Below are 24,854 nucleotides of genomic sequence, written 5' to 3'. Positions count from 1 at the left end.
ACAGTAGTGAATAAGGCTATTAGGTACAAAACTATAAACATAAGAAAACAGAACACAAATTACAATATTCTATATATTAAAAAAAAAAAAAAAAAAAGATTTAGCCTCTTACCTTTCATTTCAACCTTTACTTTAGGCAGACAACTGGAATCTTTGCATGGTGGAACCTGCTGAATTCTATTATTCTTAAAAATTCACAAAAACGAAAAAAGGGTGGTAAAACTGGAAATTTGTCTGGAAACAAACTTAGAAGAAATGACCAATATAAGACATTTATATCATCATTAACATATTTCAAACTTTGAAGGATCAGTAGTTTTACACTTTCCACAAACAGTTGGAAAGCAATTACTAAACATTTAACCAAATGTGTAAGAGCAAACAAGTTAAAAACCTCCCACTAAACTATACTAAACCTGCTTTATGTAAAGATTGTCCACTTGGGCTACTTCATGCTTAATACATACTGGCATGTGAATAAGACCAGAGGTTAGTAGAGCTTCCACAGGACCTCAACAGAAAGATTGTTGTTCTCCATGTACTTGCCAAGAGTGACATAGAAATTTTAGTTTCCTAATATGGATAGCTATCCATATAACATTTTCAAACGCTCTTAAACTAATGCAATGTATTGTGAGCCAAAACCTATCTAGACATTAGGCACAAGGCAAGGAATAGCCCTGGACAGGGCGCTATATCTATCACAAGGTCTAGTCACACACTACCAGTTTAGAGTCAACTATGATAACCAGCACTTATTTGGGGATGTGGTAGGAAAACCAGAACACTGGGAAGAAAAGTGACAAAAGACATCCAGTAATGCCAGATATTTGTAGTCCAAAGTATAAGCATAAAATTCTCAATGAGAATAAAGAATGGGAATGGGATCATGATGATTTGATACAATTTGCCACCATTGAATCAACTACAGTGATCCCTCGCTATATTGCGCTTCGTCTTTCGCGGCTTCACTCCATCGCGGATTTTTAAATGTAAGCATATGTGAATATATATCGCGGATTTTTCACTGCTTCGCGGATGTCTGCGGTCTACAGTACGTGTGCTTCCTCAGTTGATTTGCCCATTTGAATTGAAACAAGGGACGCATTTGAATTGAAACGAGGGACGCTATTGGCGGATGGCTGAGAAGCTACCCAATCAGAGCACGCGGTTAAGTTCCTGTGTGCTGCTGATTGGTTCAGCGACGGAGTGTTGCATTAACCAGGAAGTCTAATCTCACTCATTCAACATTAACATGCACAAGCGCCAACAGAAGATGCAAATGATTGCAGAAAAGGTAAAAGTTTTGGATATGTTGAAGGAAGGAAACAGCTACACGATGAGTCCACGATTCTTTTTATTTTAAAAGGAGGAAAAGCATATAAGATCTACGGCCGCAGTGTCTTTTAACCAGGGCGCAAAATGAGTTGCAAGTGGACGTGATAAGGCAGTAGTCTGGATGGAATCTGCTCTAGGGATTTGGATTGAAGAGTGATGGAAGAAGAACAACGCCGGTGCTAAACAGTCGCCTGAAGAGGCTCCTTTAGAAGAGCTGTAACGCTCTCCTTTGTTGTGCAGTAAAATTAAACTCATCGTTATCGGACAAGTCGTCGTGTCATTGTTGGTGAGTAACCATAATGAATTATTTACGTACAGTACTTATTACAGTACATAGTTTAGTGTCACTGTACACACATTTTACTGTATACAATTTTTCTTGCGTTGTACGTATTTATTGCTGGTGGCCTGTCTGTCGTAATGGCTGTAACATATGTGATATTGGAGACGCTTGATATCTTTAAAATAATATTTAGGTTTTACTGTATGTAAACTGTGTTTTCAAAAATGTTTTCTGAACCAAGCAGTACTTGATTCCTATGAAACAATTGACTGTCTAGGAACCTCTGGTATGCATTATGGACTGGAAATTTAGCTTCAAATGTTTCTAGTTATTGTGGCAGTATTACACAGTACATCCTCATAATATACTAAGAAAGAACATGTGAACTTAAGCAAATGAAAAAGGCATTTTAAATTGCAATGACATACCGCATTGCTCTGTCATAAGGGCAAGATGGTATTGGGACACATTTTAAAATGTTTTATGTCTATTATAAAGACAGATTAATGACAAAAGTATTTTTGCATGTGTTTCAGGAGTTCTACTGGAGGAAACAAGCAGCTGGACCTGCTGTATTCAAACGTTAAAGCAGCTTTTAAGTGTAATCTACTGACTTCTTTAGGCAAATCTGACCACAACCTGATTGATTTTATTTCCGGCTACAAGCCCGTTATTAGAAGACAACCTGTTACTAGCAGAATAGGAAGTGGAACGTGAGGTCTGAAATGGCAATGAATGACTTTTCCAAATGACAGACTGGGAAATGATGTGAAAGTCAAATGGGGATGATATGGAGGGCCTCCGTCACTGCATCACAGAATATATTAACTTCTGTATCGACACAATGGTACCCACAAAGACTGCTTCCTTTCCAAACAAGGAGCCCTCAATTACTAAGGAGCTAAAAGGTCTCCTGAATGAGAAAAAAAGAGCATTCAAATCCGGTGACAAAGAGGCTCTAAAGCAGGGGTTCTCAAAGTCGATCCTGGGGTCCCACTGTGGTTTCAGGTTGTTGCTTCAACCAGATTCATAATCAGTGACAACTGATAACACTGATCTCAATTAATTAGCTGGTATTTTTTTCTCTTCTCTTATTCTACATTAAGAAAGCACTGAGGCATAATTTTTACATTTTTAAGACATTTAAAAAATGTCTGCTTTTGCTATAGATTTAAATGCACAACTCACTTTTGTTGCTTTCATTATATTTTACCCTTTCTCTGTGCACTTTGCTGCCTTCATTGCATCTTAATAATGACAAAAACGAGCAAAGCAGACACCCAGGCAAACTACACTGAATCATGAAAGACTGCAACTCTTTAGCATTAGGCCCACTAATAAGAAAACAATGCATTAAACAATTAGAACACCCGGAAAACCAGAATGAACATCCATCCATCCATCCATTTTCCAACCCGCTGAAACCGAACACAGGCTCACGGGGGTCTGCTGGAGCCAATCCCAGCCAACACAGGGCACAAGGCAGGAACCAATCCCGGGCAGGGTGCCAACCCACCGCAGGATAGAATGAACATCAAGATGAAAATATTGTTAAAAAGGGGGGGAAAAAAAACACACATTATTCCCATATATCTGCCCAGTACATTTTAATATTTATTTTATTTTTACCTAAACCTAATTCTCACTTCTATATTGTTCCCAAAACACAGAATCTGGGGAACAACAGTTCACTTAATTAGCCCAGGATTCCAATTAAAAGGAGATGCTGGGTGGAACAAAAACCCACAGCCACAGGGGGTCCCCAGGGCCAACATTGAGAACCCCTGCTCTAAAGGACATACAGTGCGTGCTAAAGAAAAAGCACAGTGAAGGAAGCTTATAAAACAAACAGAAAAATAAACTTACTCCAAATAACAAAGGATGTCTGGAATGGAATGAGTATAATTTCTGGACTTGAGCAATCCAGGGCTCAGGTACTAGAAGGGGATGTGGACAAAGCTAACGCCCTGAACTAATTCTTTAATAGATTTTCCCCTCCCACTGCCAACTTCTTCAAAATGGCCAGTGCCAAGTCCACCTCTGACCATATTAGTGTGGACTGTCCATAATTGAAGACAAAGCAAGGAGACAACTGAGAAGCTACATAGAGGAAAAGCCGTGGGACCAAATGGAGTCAGTCCTCAAGTTCTTAAGGCCTGTGCTAACCAAAAATGTGGCGTCTTCTGTCACCTGTTAAACCTGCCCCATAGGCTTCAGAAAGTGCCACTACTATGGTAAACATCCTTCCTTGTTACGAAGAACATAAGCACGTCTTCACCCAATGACTACACACCAGTGGCACTTTGAGAGACTGGTCCTGGACTATAGGAGTCCTCTTGTGGTTTACCACCAGTGGGTCCAATCAGACATACATTGGTGTGGAGGATGCAATCACCTATCTGCTCCACAAGGTTTATTCTCACCTGGACAAAGCTGGTAGCACGGAGAGAAATGTGCGATTTCTCCAGCACCTTGAATACTAGGAGCCTATGGTGTCCTAGATAATGGACTTTGTCAGGCAGACCGCTGTTAGCAAGACTCAAGGACTGAATTTTATATATCCTACTATATCCTAACTACAGGGTCACGGGGGGTCTGCTGGAAACAAACCCTACCAACATAGGGCACAAAACCGGGAACAAATTCCGGGCAGGGCACCAGCCCACCGCAGGACACGCACACGGGACAATTTAGGATCGTCAATGCACCTAACCTGCATGTCTTTGGACTGTGGGAGGAAACCGGAGCATTCGGAGGAAACACACAGACACGGGAAGAACATGCAAACTCCACGCAGGGAAGACCCAGGAAGCGAACCCAGGTCTCCTTGTAGCAGTCAGGGGTCGCTAAGATTCACACCGTCAAAAATGATGGCGATTTATTTTAATAGAGGAGATCCCAGAAACATCCCCAGCCTTGGATCGACCCACACACACTCACAACAGTGACCAAATGAAGCGCACTGGGAACATTAAACAATTATGTACATAATGAAATTAAATGAACTAAATGAAAACAATACCACCCCTGACCCCTGCAGCAATATTACATTTAACATATAAACACAAACACCACACAGCAAAGTCCATGTAAACCAAACCGGATGAAATGAGGTGATGAAGTCTGGCGATCTGTATGTTGGAAGGGTGAAAGAAAACACAGTCCTACCGGTAGTTACTGAAAGGATGAAATCGGATGGATGGTTCAGGAGCGCTCCACTCTTCCGGAAAACCAATGAATCCCAACACAGTCCTCAGTGCACAGGTAGACAGACGATCCAGACCCCAAACAAACGAACACAGTCCAGGACACAATGATTAATTAAAGTTCAAATAACAGCAGGCAGCACAACAGATAAACGCAACACACCAAAACAAAACTTTTTTCTCTTATTGGCCCCCTGGCCTCCTTTTAACCTCCTTTGACCCCAGCAGCCCCTGCAAGGACTGCTGGGAGATGAAGTTCTTACTTAGTAGCACTGCTACATCCTTACTGCGAGGCAGCAGCGCTACCACTGTGCCGCCATATTATCTCTCTCTCTCTCATATATATATATTATACATCTCTATCTATATATTTATATATCTCGCACACCAGCTCATGTCACTTGCAGAAATTCTCATATGATCCTGCACTTTTGGGTTGTATTGATAAAGGGGAGGAGACACAGCAAAACCAAAGATCTGGTTATTGACTTTTACCACACCAAAGAGCTTCTGTGTCAGGTCAGTATTCAAGGCATGGATGTGGAGGAGGTTCACTCCTACAAGTACTCCACATTAAAATGACAGGTTGGACAGGTCTCGGTACACAGAGGAACTACATTAGATAGGGCTAAGAACAGGCTCTTTATCCTGAGGAGACCGCCATCTTTTAATGTGGGAAGTGACATCCTTCACATCTTCTATAACTGATGGCAAGAGCAATTTTCTACAATGTAGTGTGTTGGGCTGGTAACATTTCAAGAGAGGCCCATCAAATCAACATGCTAATTAAAAGGAAAAGCTCAGTTACAGAACGCACCCTGGACCCCCTGGAAGTAGTAGCGAAAGAGAGAATTAAAACAGTGTCATTAAGAACAATACTGCACTGAACAATACATCCTCTCTCTGACACACTAACACTGAATACTTTCACCCAATGAAATTCAGCAGATGTGTCAAGTAACATTGGAGTTCCTTTATACCACCAGTAATAGGTTTGTATGTCTTAGTGGAACAACCAAGTCAGAACTTTTCTTTTTGATTTTTTTTTGCTTTATAATCACTCCAGTGTGTTTTCAAACCAAAATCTGTGTGTATATTTACTTACTTCTCTATGTATTTAATGAGCTTCTGTAAAAAAAGCCAGATTCTTCCCCCCAAAGAAAAAAGTTCTATTATCTATTCTAAAGAGTGATTAAGTTTACTAGTTTCCAAAAGACAATGATCATATAGACATCTATGCTATAACAATGCACTATTTGCCCCAAAGAGTAAACTAAAAATATGAAGACCCATTGACATCATTTCCTTTTAAACTGAGATTTTAGCAGACGACTACTTTTCTTTCAAAGAATATAGTTTTGTAATACGAGACCAGTTCTCTAGATACATCTGGGAAAGTCAGTAAGATTTTTGGTTTGACAGGCCTATTCTACTACAATATCTGTCAGGTTACATTCAATCTAAAAGCAAAACACTTGGTTAAAAAAAAAAAAAAAAAAACTAATACTAAATGAGGCCTAAATTTATCTATTTCCCCTTTCTATATAGCCCAAAAAGAGTTCTTTTGAGGTCACTTATTTAAATAACTTAAAACGATAGTGCTACATTTCACAAAGAATGGAACTTGCACACCTATCGACATGCAGCATCACAGGAACAAAATGAAAACAGAAGTAGTTAAAATAAAATATTTAAACATAAATGTAAATATGAAACTAAGATTTTCCTTAAACCCCCCCCCCCCCCCCCCCCCAATATTTTAAAAAGCACACAAGGACATCCATCTTGCTTTTTATCTAGAATCTCTGGGACAAGCTTTCAAATGTTCCTCAAAGTACAGAGATTTGAATTTAGACCACCAGGACATGTTTAATGAACTAAAGTATATGCAGGTAAAATTACATTACAACAAAGTCCCAGGGACCTAAAAAATATTTTGTTGTAACAAAAATTTTGTTGTAATGAGATTCTGTATTTGTTGCTATAGTGCTTTCTTTAACTTGCGCTCAGGTGTTTGCAATCATTTCAATAGCTTCTTTCACGTTAATTTTAATCTCCTCCTGCCTACAAGTTATGCTGACGAGAAATTTTCTCAGCATTTCCTTGCGATAACACACTTTCAGGGTGCGAATGATGCCCAAACCCAATGGCTGAAGCACTGCCATGCAATTGAGTGGGAGGAATTCAACTCAAACATTATCTAAATGTGCACAGTTATCAATCAGAAGCCAAATCATCCTTTTTCTTCATATTGTGAGGTTTCTGAACTCTTTTGAGACCCCCCACCCGACAGGAACGACACGCTGAAGTGCATCCTGAAGCTCGACTGCCGCATCTGTGGAAGCTTGCTTGTCCGTTGCCGAGCAGGGTAACAACAGGCTCATAGCGCTGCAGTGAAGCAACACAGAAGCAAATCATAAAAGATTGGGGTCGCGCTATAAGTCCCTGTCTTGCACCCCAAAACACGAGGCTGAGTCTCAGTACTTTAGCAAAACCAGCTTTATTCAGCTTGAAACAGGAACTGTACACTTACTTATTGTAGCGTGATCTGCCACTCTGCTATACACAGACACAGCAGATCAGTGATTAAATTACCTGCATTTACAATGTTCCTTGCATAACACCCATCGATATCTTTTCAGTTTGCTTTGGCGGAGAGACGCAGCACAGCTTTGAGCCGGCTGTTGCCCCAGCAACAGATAAACAGTCTTCCATAGACGAAGAGTTTGGAGTTCGGGACGCTCTTCAGCATACTGTCTAGTTGGGGGAGATCCCGAGACAGTTTACAAACCTCACATTTTCCGCATTAATAGGAATGTTTCTTGAACACGCATCACTGAACAACATAAAAACTGCTTTTTCGGCGTCTTCAAATGCAGCAGTTCACATACGTTTGCAACCTGAGATTTATCTTTTTTTTTTGCCCAGTCTTTCAAGAAAGTTGACAGCAATAGCGAAATTCCAAATTCACTGGCAACGTCTTTTTGCCGCAATCGAGAGCTGCAAAAAATGTAGTTTTTCTTTTCTAATATGATCTGTTATCTTTTTGTGTGCCTGCCGTTTCTATAGGAGGGTGACAATGAGTTAAATTCCAATGGATGTTTTTCAAATGTTGACGAGCGATAAACAAAAAGTATCACTGTTTGGGGTATTGTTGTGCACAACTAAGCTGCAGCCACAGAACTAATTGCTCTGTGTGAATGATTCATTCAGGCATTTCAAGGTCTTTTGGGCACTTCGTTGTAATGAAAGTATCTGCTGAACGTATTTCGTAGTAACGAGATTTCTATAGACTCGCATCATAAAGGGGAAGTTGCTGGGACCATAAAAACACTTCGTTGTAATGAAAATTTCGTTGTAAAGACATTCGTTATAATACAGGTAAAATTCCGTTACAACAGTTTTATACATGAAGTTTAATGTATTTTAATACACTCCAGAATTAGCCATAAAATGTTTAATAGCTTTCCCATATTTTTTTAGAACAAAATTCACTTTCCAGCTTTAACGTGTGAGAATAATGACCTTATAAACAGGTTAATATCATGTCATGTTAGCTTAACGGTTGAAAGAAGTGCACATTTCACAAAGTACGTACACCAAGTGACAACCTATGGCTAATGTGAATTTAAATTAGTTAAATCACCTCTGGACACTTCATGTTATTTCAACGACAGATACACTGGTGTTTAATAAAAAAGATATGCATACCAACATTTGTAAAACCAGCTTACCTGAATGCTAAGCAAATAAATGTAAAAACACAAATGGCAAATGTAACTCACTTTGGATAAGAGTGTCTAAACGATAAGTCTGTGGTTCATAGCTGGTGCTTAAGTATAATCAGATTTTACTAGATATGATTTACTTGATGCCATCAGACATACAATATTGATTTTGGTGTGCTGGTAACCCAGTTTGGCATGGATTACGCACCTGCGGCCATAATTCAAAAACAAGCCTATTAGGTCCCTTCCTGAGAAGGGGCATGTGACACTGAAATAAGGAAAGATTTATTACTGATTAACTTAGCTATCTTCAGCCTGAATTAGGTGGTCATCTCTATTTTTAAAACAGGAAAAGCTAGAAATCATCAATATGGTCATAGCCAACAATATCATTCACTTGTATGAACTAAAGGAGTGTTAAGGATAAGGGAATATTCCAATAAATTGATGCACTCAGCATCTCAACTAACCACATCCTTCAACATAACAGGATGAGGATTAAACAGGCCTATCATCTTCTGTTTCAAAGGAACTCCTCTAGAGTCAAATAACAGCACTTAGAATATTTGCAAGTATAGGTTTTTACACTGCATTAAGTATCCGAGTACAGTTTGGAATCACAGCATTATATACTGTAGTACAGGATATACAGTGGTGTGAAAAACTATTTGCCCCCTTCCTGATTTCTTATTTTTTTGCATGTTTGTCACACAAAATGTTTCTGATCATCAAACACATTTAACCATTAGTCAAATATAACACAAGTAAACACAAAATGCAGTTTGTAAATGGTGGTTTTTATTATTTAGGGAGAAAAAAAAATCCAAACCTACATGGCCCTGTGTGAAAAAGTAATTGCCCCCTGAACCTAATAACTGGTTGGGCCACCCTTAGCAGCAATAACTGCAATCAAGCGTTTGCGATAACTTGCAATGAGTCTTTTACAGCGCTCTGGAGGAATTTTGGCCCACTCATCTTTGCAAAATTGTTGTAATTCAGCTTTATTTGAGGGTTTTCTAGCAAGAACCGCCTTTTTAAGGTCATGCCATAGCATCTCAATTGGATTCAGGTCAGGACTTTGACTAGGCCACTCCAAAGTCTTCATTTTGTTTTTCTTCAGCCATTCAGAGGTGGATTTGCTGGTGTGTTTTGGGTCATTGTCCTGTTGCAGCACCCAAGATCGCTTCAGCTTGAGTTGACGAACAGATGGCCGGACATTCTCCTTCAGGATTTTTTGGTAGACATTAGAATTCATGGTTCCATCTATCACAGCAAGCTTTCCAGGTCCTGAAGCAGCAAAACAACCCCAGACCATCACACTACCACCACCATATTTTACTGTTGGTATGATGTTCTTTTTCTGAACTGCTGTGTTCCTTTTACGCCAGATGTAACGGGACATTTGCCTTCCAAAAAGTTCAACTTTTGTCTCATCAGTCCACAAGGTATTTTCCCAAAAGTCTTGGCAATCATTGAGATGTTTCTTAGCAAAATCGAGACGAGCCCTAATGTTCTTTTTGCTTAACAGTGGTTTGCATCTTGGAAATCTGCCATGCAGGCCGTTTTTGCCCAGTCTCTTTCTTATGGTGGAGTCGTGAACACTGACCTTAACTGAGGCAAGTGAGGCCTGCAGTTCTTTAGACGTTGTCCTGGGGTCTTTTGTGACCTCTCGGATGAGTCGTCTCTGCGCTCTTGGGGTAATTTTGGTCGGCCGGCCACTCCTGGGAAGGTTCACCACTGTTCCATGTTTTTGCCATTTGTGGATAATGGCTCTCACTGTGGTTCGCTGGAGTCCCAAAGCTTTAGAAGTGGCTTTATAACCTTTGCCAGACTGATAGATCTCAATTACTTCTGTTCTCATTTGTTCCTGAACTTCTTTGGATCTTGGCATGATGTCTAGCTTTTGAGGTGCTTTTGGTCTACTTCTCTGTGTCAGGCAGCTCCTATTTAAGTGATTTCTTGATTGAAACAGGTGTGGCAGTAATCAGGCCTGGGGGTGGCTACGGAAATTGAACTCAGGTGTGATACACCACAGTTAGGTTATTTTTTAACAAGGGGGCAATTACTTTTTCACACAGGATTTTTTTTCTCCCTAAATAATAAAAACCATCATTTAAAAACTGCATTTTGTGTTTACTTGTGTTATATTTGACTAATGGTTAAATGTGTTTGATGATCAGAAACATTTTGTGTGACAAACATGCAAAAGAATAAGAAATCAGGAAGAGGGCAAATAGTTTTTCACACCACTGTATGATTGCTATAGTACACAACAGTAGGCTATGTGTTTCAGAGTAGTCATTTACATACTATATTGTTTCATCTCTTTTGTAGAGAATTTTTGAAATTTATGCCAGAGACGCTCTTCATGAGCTCATCTTTGCTGATGAAGCAGGATTTAAATCTTACCAAAAGGAAGAGAAGGGGATGGAACATAACTGACCATCGTGAATGTTCCTGGCCAATGAAGTGAAAATGTAACCATGTGTGCCGCCATTAGCCACAGAGGTTCCTTCCACCACTTAGTTCATAAAACACCAGGCTTCTGCAGGCTTTTCTCAATAGTCTAGTCTGTATATATCATCTTGCAGAGCAAAAGAAGTTATCAACGCAGCTATGCTATGTTGACATTTGAGACAATGTCAGTTTCCATCAGGCTACTCTAGTTCATGAACAACCCAAGATTTGTCAACATCTTTCTACTTGCATATTCTCCTTTCCTAAACCTCGTAGAGTATTTTTTTCAACTTGGTTGCGAAATCTCTATGACCAAGACATCTACATGTATGTTCAACTCCTCCCAGTCATGGAGAAGACTTGTTTAGGTATTATAGTTGAGCCTTTCCAGGAGTGAATAAGGCATGCACTGGGCCCCCACCCCCAACCTGATGCCTACCAAGGGCTAATTATTGCCAGTGATATTGACTAGAGTCTCTGGCCTAATCCAGACCAGAAATGGTGTGGGGATTACACCTTAACATGCGTCAGTGTAGGTAAAAAAAGACTTGTGTGTTAGGTTAACCATCAATAATAAACTACCCTTCAGATTTATCCTAGGTTAATGCATATTCGATCACAAAAAAAAATTGTCCTCCTGTGAATGTGTGTGACTGGGGCCGATACTGGTCATATGCCTTGTTCAGGGCTTGCTCCTTCCTTTCTCCTGATCCTAAGAGAACAGGCTCTGGGTAACCATGACCCAAAGCGGATAAAGATTGTTATATTTATTTTCTAGGAGAAAACGCTCAAGAAGCATGTCAGAAAGGCATCTTGGATTAGACACTCCGTTTACACTAGAATCCATGAAGCCTATGAAAATATTTGTAATGCCAGGCCACCTTAAATTTCCTCGCAGCTCCTCATCAGCGTCTGTTTTGCAAATTTGTTAATCAGCACAAGCAGTCTGCTATCCCATCCCCTAACGAGGCAGTTGAAGTCAAGTCAGATGCAAAATTCTCAGAGCTGAAATCTGAAGGTGTCTGGAATTGTACAGGGTAAATATATTGTGTTATTTGGAATACATACATTTCATGTGTGTTCTGCATCTACAACGATCTGCGTAAATGTAGCCTGAAAGGAAATGAGAGGCAAGAAATGTGGAACTGAAACAAATTTCATGTTCTAGTAACAATGACAAAATACTGAAACGTATAATGTGTTAAGACTGAGGTCCAAATATCAAACCGATTCAAAAAAAGTTTTACCAAAACAAGAGCTCTTTAATTCAAGAATATAACCGAAGAAAAAGAAATCAATTTTTTTTTTAATATAATAAGCAGCACCACAGACTGGAGCTACACATCACAGGCTAGAAAACAAGGTGGAAGTGAAGGTAGTCATCAGCGATCGTGTTAATACCGTTAAGGAGTGTGGAAGAGGAAGGGCAAGTAAGAGACAGTTTATTGATATTTGTGCAGCTCTAGTTGACCATGCCTTTGCCAATGAGGTAAACTTGGTAAAGATTGCAAATATTGGCAAAGATGGGAAGAGCCACACAAGTCTAGTGAATGTGAAACAGAGGTAAAGCCTTAGGAACTACTGCCAATTGTTTATTGGAGAACGTTACATACGCTTTTGCTCCCCTTCAGTTGATAATACTAATAAACTTCTGAAACAAATTAACCTTTTGCGCTTCTTGAAATTGGTGTATATTTAGTAGGAAAATGCCGTACATACTAATTCAACTATCAGGAATTTCTACGAACAACTAACTTAAAATGTACAAACTACCTGCAATTAAGAACACTTAACTGGAGAATGGAGAGAAAGTGATTATTGGATGAATAGGAAAACATGACAGGACACCTACTGGAGAAACAAAGATTAATAAATTTGAGTTCAACTAATAAAAGAAACCAATTAGTTTTAAACATCTCCAAAAAATGAAACCAAGAAGATGTAAATGTGCATTATAAGTCCACTATAAACATTATAAAATATAAATGTAAAACTTGTTCTAGGAGGATGTGGTCACCCTATGTAAATTGACTAAACAATACTTTCATTGCAGATTTCAAATTATGCAGCCACCATAACTTAGCAATGGCTTTTTTTGCTGGGCCTTATTCCTTTGTACTCTGATTGGTGTGATAGAAACAGTCAACAGAAACCCTGAACTGGGTTTGTTTTATAATCAAAAAAGAGAGAAAATTAATGCAAGGCCCAAATTGCGCACTACTGTACAGAAACTAAATAGTGTTTATTGCTGTTTCACTTCTGTCCAGCCTGGTCCACCACTAAAATAGAACTAAGATTTGTTATACACCTTGTTCGCAAAAAAAAGCATACATACTAAAATCATGTTAAAGTGGTACACACTAGGCCAACATCACATTTGAGTGTACAGTAAATAAAAGCAAATAGTGAATCTACAATGATTTTTCTTTCCTTCAAGTGTTCCAGCTATTTAGCAAAAGCCCATCACTGTTGTACCTATTTTATAGCCATCACAAACTATCACTTTCCTGCACTTAATACATCACATATCCTGCAAAAAGAGTGTTTTTGTATCACTGAAGTATCCCCACAATAGTTTATTACTCTCATATTATTTTCTTGTTTTGACAATGGTGCTAACAGCATGGCAAGTAGGAAAGTAGTTTTCCAGTTTCAGAACAGGACAGGGTCTGCTCTTGTCCACCTTGCATGAAAAACACACACTTATAAATCTTATTTAATCATACTTGAATGTATCATTCATTATTTCAATTTAAAATGCTCAATTAGAGAGATGCTCCATCAAACCAAAAAGCCAATCAAAATTTCAGGATGACAGTTCGCCTTTGTGAGACCAAATGATAGAAAAGTCTGGTGTTGGTGTAAAAGCTCTGTTACAAGTTGCAGTTTTACATACCATGTGATCTTCATCATGCAAAGAATTCTTGCAGTTTACAGCATCATTGTCTAACTGGGAAGGCTCTAAAACACAAACAAAAGGAGAACACAGAGCTAGAAAATAGCTTCACAAGTAAGTGATTAATACTTAACAGGATTACAAGAATGCAAATTATTTAAAAAAAAAAATGTATATAATATGTATCATTTTCTAATAGTGTAAACCTTGGATGATACAACATCTGATGGTCTTCCTTCAGATATTTTAATTTATTTGAAGTCAAACTATGCTAGCTAAAGTTCAATTAGCTCCAGAGTTTATCTTGCATGCAGGTTTCTTTCTCTATTTAAAAGAAGAAAAACAAAAGTTTTGTAAGCACTTGTTCTTTTCTCATTTCTTGCCAAAAATCGACCTACTTTGCTTTTATGTAGTGTGGAGAGTTCTGTTTAAATTTTTTTTTGGTTTGTATTTTCATTTTGCGTTTTTCCCTTCAGCTGTGTAATACTCCACAAGTCTGAATTTATTTTTAAAGCTGCCAGCTTCCTACTAAATATATGTTAAGACCAAAGTTGAGACATTGATATTCTAGGTTACCTTGATAATGAATTAAATGGCAATGTCAACGTGAGCTGCTTTGAAGGATATAGCCAATGGCAGGCTACGTAAGGAGAGTTTTCTGGGATTGCAATAAATTTTTGAATCATGATAATAGCTGGCTAATAAGCCAATTTAGACCTTCTGGAGCCATCCTCTTAGGGACACATGCTGAAGTTGAGCCTATATTACGGAGACCATAAAGCATAAATCACCCAGTACTTGTTCCATTACAGGGTATTGGGCAATGGACATTTTTCAGTATAAACTAGCTGACTGATCAGGAGTCTTATCCCTGAGCCAAGCCGTGCCATTATTAAGATACTATCCAGACACATCCAAACAAATCAAAAGGTAATTTGTAGTGATTGCTTATTTTTCTCATGTAATCCGTGCAACTGATTGCACAAGTTTAGATAAAGGCACCATCACAAAATTAAATTTGTTTTTGTAAACTGAAAGCACCTTCATTCAATTAACAAACAACTAAATATGTAATGCTCAAATGTGTGACTACTGTTATTGTCCAGCTGATGCCACAACTCCTTTATTTTTATCAAACAGTGGGGGAAGCAGACTTCAGGGTCATGCTGTGTGTAATGGCTTGCTTCTTGGTAACATTGCCATTACCAGTTCTGTCATACAACACAGTAATTCCTTTTAATGGACAAAATAAACAGGCTACAAACTAAAGCAAATGACATTAAAAAAAAAACCATAAGTTAGGTGAAATTATGGACGCTGGAGATAGCTGTATTGCGAGGATGTCACACACATTTCCGAGCATAAATGTTTTTCGTAAAGGAGGCCTCTGTTGCTTTAATTTTCCACATTTTTTTTTTTTTAACATTTCTCCCAACTTTAAGACTTCTTGTGTGAAATAAAACTTCAGTTTTACATTAACCCATTATTTCAGAACTACTAGAATAGCCTTCATTCTATTATCCTAGTTGTCTTGCACAAGTTATTTTGTTATTGATTATGACTGTATACAAATCCAGAATTAGAAAATTTAATTTGAACAATGTTTGTATTCAATTACTAATTGAGATACTGTATCCCATTTGACAATGTACCATCCAAATATATGACACATGTACTTTTTCACTAAGTTCACCACATTTTTAGGATAATACACATGAACATTAATTTGCCTTCAAACACCAAAAAAATGACATATGTTGTTTGCACATTTGAATTCAACCATAAAGCATGCTGTTTTTGAAGTCTTGTTAACTGTGTGGCTCTGCAATTGGACATTTTCTATTAATGCAGTATGGGAAGAGTTCCAAAAGTCAATTCACATGAACTTTTGAATGTGTTCCCTTTAGTTGATTTCCCCCCCAACCACCACTCAGAGAATCTTAACTACTCAGTCTTCCTGAAATTCTCATGTTCGTAGGTCATCATGGAGATAAGAAATGGAGGTTAGATGTGAATGTAGTGCACACCCACAAGTGAATTTCTCAGATGAAAAAACAAACAAGTGCTTATGCTCCATCACATTTTCATCATGGTTTTTAAATGTCAGAAAGCTTCAAGAAGCTGGAAACTAATCTTGGTGACCAAGCACCAACACACAGAACTATCCAGAGGTGGTTTACCCAGTTTCACAAGTCTACACAAAGAAATGTTTAGCTTAAGTTCACCAAAATCTCAATAGTGACCGCCCCCCCCCCCCCCCCCAATTGCAAGTTGAGCGACATCATGACAATGCTCCTGCACATCAATCCACCAAGACTATTCTCCTCATTGGTGCCTCTACTTACAAGTTGTTGGCCACAACACTGAGCTCTGAAAGCACATGTAAAATCTATTTCTGAAATAATTCCATAATGAGACAAAACTCGCAACAACTAAAGCCAGAGTATTATTTTGTAAGGTCTTATGGTGACCTTATTTTCTCTTTTATTCTCTTTATTGTGTAGACCTAAATGTCTAAAATCCCATACACTTACCACTCTGATCAGGTACTTAATCACTTCTTCCTAACTTCCCTTCTACATCTATAACCTCAGGCAATTAGAGTAAACAATACCAGGCAGAAGTTATACATTTAATTATGTATAATTGACAAAAACACCCAAAACATTAAGGCCGGGTTTATACTTCATGCAACGCGATGCATACTGCAGCGGACGCTCCTGCTACATAAGCGTTTTACGGTTTATACTTGCGCGCATACTTTACGTAAATCTTGAGGAATCTACCAGGAGCCAGTGTGAGATATCACAGTGAGAACAGGTTCGGCTTCTCTGTGTTGTGAATTGCCTGGAACCCCCATTAAATTCCGATGACACCATACCGCAATATCTCTGAAAAGGTTGTATAATGATTAAATCCATCAATCCAGGGATGTGTCCATTCCAGAAAGAATTGGGCATGAGGCAGAAACAATCCCTGGACGGGACCTCAGTTCATCGCAAGGTGAATACAAGCACACATATACACTGGAGTCATTTTAGCTCCACCAAATCCCCAAATCTGCATATCTTTGGAAGGAAACCAGAGCATAGTGTGGAAACCCAGCAGGAAAACATTCAAACTCCAAGCAGGGAATACCAGTGATGGGACTCCCTGCGAGACAGCAGTGCTACCACTTCGCCACCATGTTACCCCCATGTGTGTAATTAACAGTATTCATTATTTAAACAAAATTAACGATTTATCTGTAAAATGTAAACATACATACTTAAGTGCATTTCATCATGAAAGTGATATCAAGTATAAATCTAAAGATTCTAAATTTGCAGAGACTTGGAATATCATACATTTAATGTGGTGATCTATTGCTGCTTGCCGCTGCTGTCAGGTCAGGAGGAAGTCCAAGAAGCTCGTAGCGATTAAAGACGGTCTGCTTTAATAATAAACTATGAGGTTAAAGTGGACATTTCGAGAATAAAGCCAAAATTTCCATTTTAAAAATCACAAAATACACGTTTTCACCATGTTCTTTATTTTTTTCCTCTGTGGCTCAAATACAGTGCTGTTGTGAAGTTGCAAAAAAAAAAAAAAAAAAAAAAAAAAAAAACACATCACAAAAGATGGTATGTAAGACTTTTAAAATGTACCGTGTCATTACGATTGGGAATATGCGACACTTGAATATTAAACCACCACAAATGCATCTGTATGTTGGCATTTTGCTGAACCATTCATCAAACATCGAAGCACGCACATTGATCCTGTAGGATCCGAATAAAGGCTTTCTGTCACATGTAGATAGTAAACAGACTCTGAAGTTACATTCCAACTTTTATCACACTGTGCCCCCCGACTTTTTCCTGGTACTGCAACTCACGCACGCGTCACATTAATTTCTGAGGACCTGCTCAGAAGACGTGTCGCATGAACGCTGGGAACGCGTGGCAGCCATTATGTGTGTTCATAGGCATTCTGAGCGTGAAGTATAAACGAGCCCTAAGGCAGCAGACTTCTATGTGAAAATTGACAAACCATACCATTACAGCCTTAATAGCAGTACATAATGCACCCATAGGCAGCTCTCTGCTTATCTTCAGTATAGCTTACTTTGCTACCACATGAAAGTTAAATGGAATATTGAAAACAGGCCACAAAACATCCCCTAGTTGTTTTGTTTAGTCAGTTTATGGCCTTTAAAACAGTCATCCTTGCAAAGCTGGTCTGATGTTCCATCACCCTCACCATAAATTCCTCATCCCCAGCCATTCCTAAAGACTGAGGTAGCTGCTAGGTAAACATCACAGCACCTCTCTTCTCATCAATGAAGTAAAAAAATTTCTGCTGAAACACTAATTACATTTGCTTTGTCTAATCTACATATAAACAACATACAAAATATTTATTAACTTATATGCTATAAATAAGCCCATCACAGCCAGCATATATGTTATTCTTTTTTTAAACTTTTTTTTTAATTTTTTTTTTTTTAATTAACAAGTCTGACAGTCGCAGGCAGAAATTACCCTAACTTGATCTCAAAGCATTTCTAGAAAGAACCTCTGCTCTTTCTTTTCAACATGTGTTAATATGGTACTAACACATTATTACTGCGAGCCATTTTCATAAATGGGTTTTACTCATGTTTTTAATCACATTTGATTGCACCTTTTACCTACTTGGTACTGCATGAAGACGTGACTGCAGTACTGACTCTAAGTATTAAAAAAACAAAAAACAAAATACCATCAGTATTATGGTATTGACTTGGTACCAAAGTATTGGTTCTTTTGACATTTCTCCTAAAGACAGTGTTATGGGTTTGTTGACTAAGTGGTAGCAGACTGATGAATGTACAAGTAATGATACAGTGTACATATTGGGGGGAGAGAGAGGGGGAAATCTAATTTATTGTAACATATAGAACAGTCAAAAAAAAAAAAAAAAAAACTAGCTTGCTGTTTAAACTGAAAAAAGGTTGTTATCACAGTTGAAGACAAATTCATGAAAGGAACACATCCTTGCATTTGATAAAACATTCAAGTTAAACCGATGGAGGATTATATGTTCTTTTCATTGATGTTAACTGAAAATATACAGTATATCTGCATCAGCTTAAGTCTTTCTGAATAGATCCTGCCTTGCACCTGAAGTGGGATCAGTTCCAGCAGCCCATAAGAAAGAATTGGACTACTTACAATCTAACACTTTGTGACTGAAATGATTCCAAGGATTTTAATCACTGCATAAAATTCAGAATTTTAGTATTAGTGTCCTAATCTGGACTCTCCATGTAACATGTACAGACAGACATATTGAAAACATTTTGCGTGGTCCCAGTGCCAATGAAGGGGGAATTCAGCACACCCCAGTATATTAGATCAGTTGCTCTCACGTCATAAACATTGACACCTTTAGAGACTAGTCCAGAAACCGCTCTGGCCACTGGATGCAGACTATCTTGATGCTTAGCTGTCTGCCTAGCAGGTTCATAAAGGTGTGTAGGGTGCTCCGAGCCTACTCCCACTTGCACAGTTAGGATGTTCTTTGATTTCTCCAGCAGCTCTACCACCATCACACCTCACAGAATAGGGAACAAGGGCTATTAATTTTGATGCCCTCAGTCACCAGGCCCATGGACTACCTGACCAACAGGCAGCAGTCTGAATGGCTTGAGGGCAAAGTGTCAGAGATGGTGGTGTGTTAACAATTGTCATGTGTGGGCAGTGTCACTGTTGGATTATATATTCATCATTGCAGGAGGTCAAAAACTGACCAGATATTAGGAATTTGGGTATTGCCCGACAATGGGCACCTGACTCAGAGAACCAATAAAATCTAACTGGGAAGAGTTCACCACACCACAAAGGGTGAAGTTACAGTGGCAGGTAGAGAGAAGTGAAAAGCCAAGGAACAGCACCAGAGGAAGACTGCAAAATTGCAGGGGAAATGTAGTGGTAATGGACTGAGACCGACTACACAAGGCTGGTAGAGGGCTTTGTCTTTCAGTGCAGTGAGAACTACCTACAGATCAGCATCAACAAGACAAAAAGAGTTGGTCGTGAATTTCTACCATGTTAAAGAGCCACTGAGACCAATCACCACCCAGTGGGAGGAAGTGGAGGTTTTGTAGAGCTACAGGTACTTGGACCCCATATGAACAACAAACTGGACTGGTGCGACAACAGAATGGTGCTATACAAGAAGAGTCATAGTAGATTGTACTTCCCGAGGAGACTCCAGTCTTTTGACATGTACAACATGTCTAGTGTGTTGTTCTACGTGGTGGTATCCTGGGGAAGCAGCTTTAGTTCAAGTGAGGCAAAAAACCCTGATTAAACTTATCAATAAGGCTGGCTCCATCAAAGTGACCAACTCGACACTCTGGAGGCTATTAAGAAAAATAGGGGGGTAGCAAAACTGGATGCCATCATGTACAGTTCTAGCCATCCCCTCCAGGGAGAGCTTTCTTGAAATACTGTTGGACACCTGCTTATATCTCCTTGGTGCAATAAACAGAGCCTCTGGGGATTTTTTTCTGCCTGCAATGTTTCTCCCCAACGTCCCTTCCTTCACGCCAATCAGAAGCCAAAAAACCAAAAACTTCAAATTGTTACTTTTAAGCATATTATTTGTTGTATTACAAAATTTATTTTATTGTCTCATATTCTACTTTGAGTTGAGTATTTTACTATGTCTTTTGTTTTGTGGCATGGAAGTGAATTTTCCCTTTTGGATCAAAAACATCTTACCTAACCTAATCTATAGGATCTTGAAATTGGCAAAAATCTTCAGAACATTCACTTCTTCTTCAAAGATATAGAAGATAGAAATTAACAATAAACATCACAATGAGTAAACCTCAGTACTAAATTATGAAACCTGTTCAGAAAGGTTAAGCCACTACTTCAGTATTCAGTACAGCAGAGTGCGCATGACAGTCCCACAATTCAAAATGTAGTTGGGCTTTAATATTTAGTATCTTAGCAGTAAAATAAAAACTAGCACATTAACGCAACATTAATGTATGCGTCTGTACTTGTGCTGTTACTTAGAGAGTCAGATCGGGGGGAGGGGTGATGTTAGAGCGCGTGAGCTTATTCAGTGCAGCAGGAACAACGCACATGTTGATTTTTTTTCTTTCAGTACATGTGTCTTCCCTGTTTGTTTATATATCTAGTGACTTCTCTGGCTGTCTGTAATAAAAAGGTTTTCTCTGTAACAGGAGAACGGATGAAATAAAGGAGTAAGAGGGGGTTGGTCGCTTCAGTGCAAAACCAGCTACAAAGATTGGAATGTTTGGGATGATAGCGAAAGAATGTGCAAAAACTTGCTTCTCATAAAGAGTTTCAGAATGTTATGGGAATACAGTCAAGGCCATGTACTTGTTTTTCACTTCGAGGGGCTTCATTGCAAGCAACGCTTGTTATTGTGTGTCTTCTGATACTAGGCACCATCTCAGTGAGGGCCAAGTAGAAGAAAAACAATACTGCGTCCCGTGGAAGGGTGTGTGCTGAAACTGATCACTTCTGTATACACTGCTTACACGTAAGCCATTTTGGGCAAGGACACTCAATTAGTATATGAGGGAAGGTTCCGCCCTCAGTTTCTTTGGAAGCTCAACCGTGGGGAACGTGCACACCGCCCGGTATTGGACCAGGCTCACGAGTTGATCCTCTGACGAGACTGACACGCGGGCTCCCTCAGTCTACTGGTCTAGGATGATGGCTCTGGGTCTTTTGATATTACTGTAAGTATAGTATAATTCACATATCTGTATTACTGTAAGTTAATAGTATAAATCATATATCTTTATATATATTACTGTAAGTCAATAGTACAATTCCTATATCTGCATGTATATTGCTATTATATTGTATGTAACTGATATTATATTTGAACAAGTAAACAATTGAAGTATTGGACCTTTCCTCTCTGATTCTTGCCTGCTTATTTTCTGTTAAAACCTTTGAACCATTTTCCCAAACTAAAACACTGTCTCTCTCTATTACACAGTGCTCTGTCAGTCTGTGTGTTATGGATCTTAAACATAACAGTTATAAGGACAGTTCATGTTAATTGCAGTCTCAATTGTTAAAATATTTAAAAGGAGCATTGCACATGAAAATAACGATCTCATTAACTGACAGTACATACCAATTTATAAATTTTATGTCCGTTTGAGGTTAAAAAGAAAAAAAAAAAAAAAGTAAAACTTCATCCCCAGCGGGGAATCGAACTCAGGTGTGTGAGGTACGGCACAGCTGCTGCGCTCCGAGAGGCAAATCTTAGCGCGTTACGCCACGGAAACTGTTGTATTATCCTTGAACCTAGAGGTGGGTGGTATGACCAAAATTCTGTATCACGGTATTTTTCTAAATTCTGCCGGTTTCAGTAGACGGTATTTTTTTCCCCATGCATGAGTGGACGTTAACCACATTTTCCACTGCAACTACTGCAGTAGACTGGCTAAGAATAACCTATTAGACTGTTATGAGAATTGTACATTGTACAAAAAGACATTTTAATGTGCACACAAGTATTAATCCAGGTTTGCATGGCCCCATAAAGTGATAGTTTTCATGGGGGTGGCACTAAAGAGAAGGAAGCACATTGCATGACAGATGCAGTCAAAATATAGAACCTTTAATTGAACAAATTTTGCAAAAGCTTAAACTATGATTTTGACAACATTTTCAATCATCCAAAGAGGCATTTAGACTTAGTAAAATATCCAGAGGCGTTTGTCAAAAGTTGGATTGCACTGAACACGTCTTAGAAAAGGAATAAATAGTAAATATTTTTTGTAAACCAACTACACTTTCTGTTAATGTTAACAATCTCTGTCCACTGACACGTTAAAAAGTGACTTTTTAAACAATTTTACCATCATTAAAACTGCATAATATTTAAACTAATAAATAATAATAAAACACATAATAGTATGACTGATAGTTGCACCATTACTTCAAAGCTCCAAGCCCAGGTGCATTACACAGTATTCACCAAATTAAAATAAAATAAAACAAGTGCAACTTGGTGATGACATCTTACCAACTGTACCATCATTTAGGCAAACTGCATTAATATGGACCTTGCTTCAAGCTAAGCTATATACATAAATAATAAAAACTGCAACTTGCATTTATAATGCTGTTTGTGGTATAGCCCTATGGAAGCGCATTAGGGCCACTGTGAAGAAAAAAAAAAATATGGACACGGAAGAAAAAAAAAAACTGTCAAGAATAAATTCGACATGTTGACTATGTCAAGATTAAAGTCGACATTTCCACTTTATTCTCATAGTTTATTTTATAATTAAAGTAGAATGTTGTAAACTAAACTTCATCCTAAAATCAATGTTTAATTTACTAGATTTTCTCAAACCCCATCACAAGTTAATGCAGCACATCAAATACTTTGTGTTAAGTGTTCCCCGACCCAGTCGTTAATCACTACGCTTCTTAAACTGACTTCCTCCGCACTAAGAGCAGGCGCCTGCAGCAATCACCGCACAGAATCCATTCACTTCATGATATTCCTGCTCTCTACCAAAACCCCAGTTCCTATCTTTCCTTTTTCTTTCTCCACATTACCAATCACCACACGATAAATGTCTTTGTGAAATTAAAACTAGTTATTAACTTAGCCGACGGAGTGTTCAGAACTTTAAAAATATCTTCGTTATACATGTTTAATTATGCCATCCATTCAGAGTTGCACCCATCTCTGAACGAGTCGCCAGCACAGGATGAATACAAGCAAAACATACACTAGCAAGTACAAAAACAAGTACAACTTGGCTTGCAGTATTATCCAGTAGTATAGAAACAGTATTTACACATCTGACCTTTTAAAACTAAAGTATCTCCAGGCGACGGATGTGACTCCTTATTTTCGGCAAAAGTTCTTCTGTTCATCTTTTAGTTCAGTTTCGGAATGCTCTCTGTCCATTTTCACTGCGCAGCATACCTATGCTACCGCCCACTATATGGTGGTGTAGCAGTGAAAAAGAGCCCTAGTGCAACAAATCTATGTTTAGCGGTGTAGCAGTGAAAAAGGTCCCCACTTGAACAGTTTCCCGCTGCGCCATTTTCCGAACGTTGTTTAGGCAATTTAAACTGGTGTTGCGGTATAAGAAAAATCCATATCATAAAAAAAAAATAAACCGTTTTCAGTATGAACCGGTATACCGCCCAGAACTACTTGAACCTTTTGTTAGTGTTTATTTGGTCTTTGGAACTCAGGCTTTACACATTCTATAGTTTATGCCTACATTTTGTAACATTTATTACTAAAATATGAAAAAGTTTGTTTTAACAATGTGTTTACACAGATTACTGTAGAAACGGAACACACATGAAATGCGCGTGTTTCAAATAACGATCTATTATTTCCACTCAAACTCCACTTCACACCAAGATAATCAATCAAGGCATGAGCTGGGAGAAGTTCCCGCACGTTCTAAGTCGGTGGGGGAATGGAATAGCCGGCTGCTGGCAGCTTGTCTTTATCAGCACATTTAGAGGACAAAAGACGCTGGCGGAGAGGTGTGAACGGATTTAAGAAGCAATTTAAGGTGGGCCGGATCTACAAGTTTTTTGTAGGCTCTGGTAATTCTAGTGTTAAGGAAACACAGGACATTTTCGCGCAGAAGTTTCCTGGCATAAACCTACCAGCAAACAGCAGTATTCATGAGATGGTGAAGGAGTGGCGCAAGACTGGGTCAGCTGCAAACTGCAAAAAGAATTGGTCCCCGTCCGTTCGTACACCTGTGGTCGTAGCAGATATTCAGGAACGGATGACCAGAAACCCTAGGAAATTGACACGTAAATTGGCACAAGCAAATGTTTTACGCAGGTCTTGTCAACGTGTGTTGCACTCACTACAAATGAAGCAATGACTTGCGTCCAAGAACTGAAGGACGATGACAAGGAAAAATGTGTATT

General features: G+C 38.7%; 1 protein-coding gene across 1 annotated transcript in view; it reads right to left on the bottom strand.

Moving 5' to 3' along the window:
* The window catches only part of gra (granulito), a 66,845-nt gene that overhangs the window by 27,733 nt on the left and 14,258 nt on the right, over nt 1–24,854 (bottom strand). Inside the window, exons 3-4 of the mRNA XM_051935517.1 lie at nt 13,909–13,973; nt 113–185 (exon numbers count right to left, since the gene is read on the bottom strand). Of these exons, the coding sequence (XP_051791477.1) occupies nt 113–185; nt 13,909–13,973 (138 nt within the window). The remainder of the gene's footprint in view (nt 1–112; nt 186–13,908; nt 13,974–24,854) is intronic.

This window comes from Erpetoichthys calabaricus, chromosome 13 (assembly GCF_900747795.2).
Source record: "Erpetoichthys calabaricus chromosome 13, fErpCal1.3, whole genome shotgun sequence".
Lineage (NCBI taxonomy): Eukaryota > Metazoa > Chordata > Cladistia > Polypteriformes > Polypteridae > Erpetoichthys > Erpetoichthys calabaricus.
This window is presented reverse-complemented; position numbering and strand designations above follow the sequence as displayed.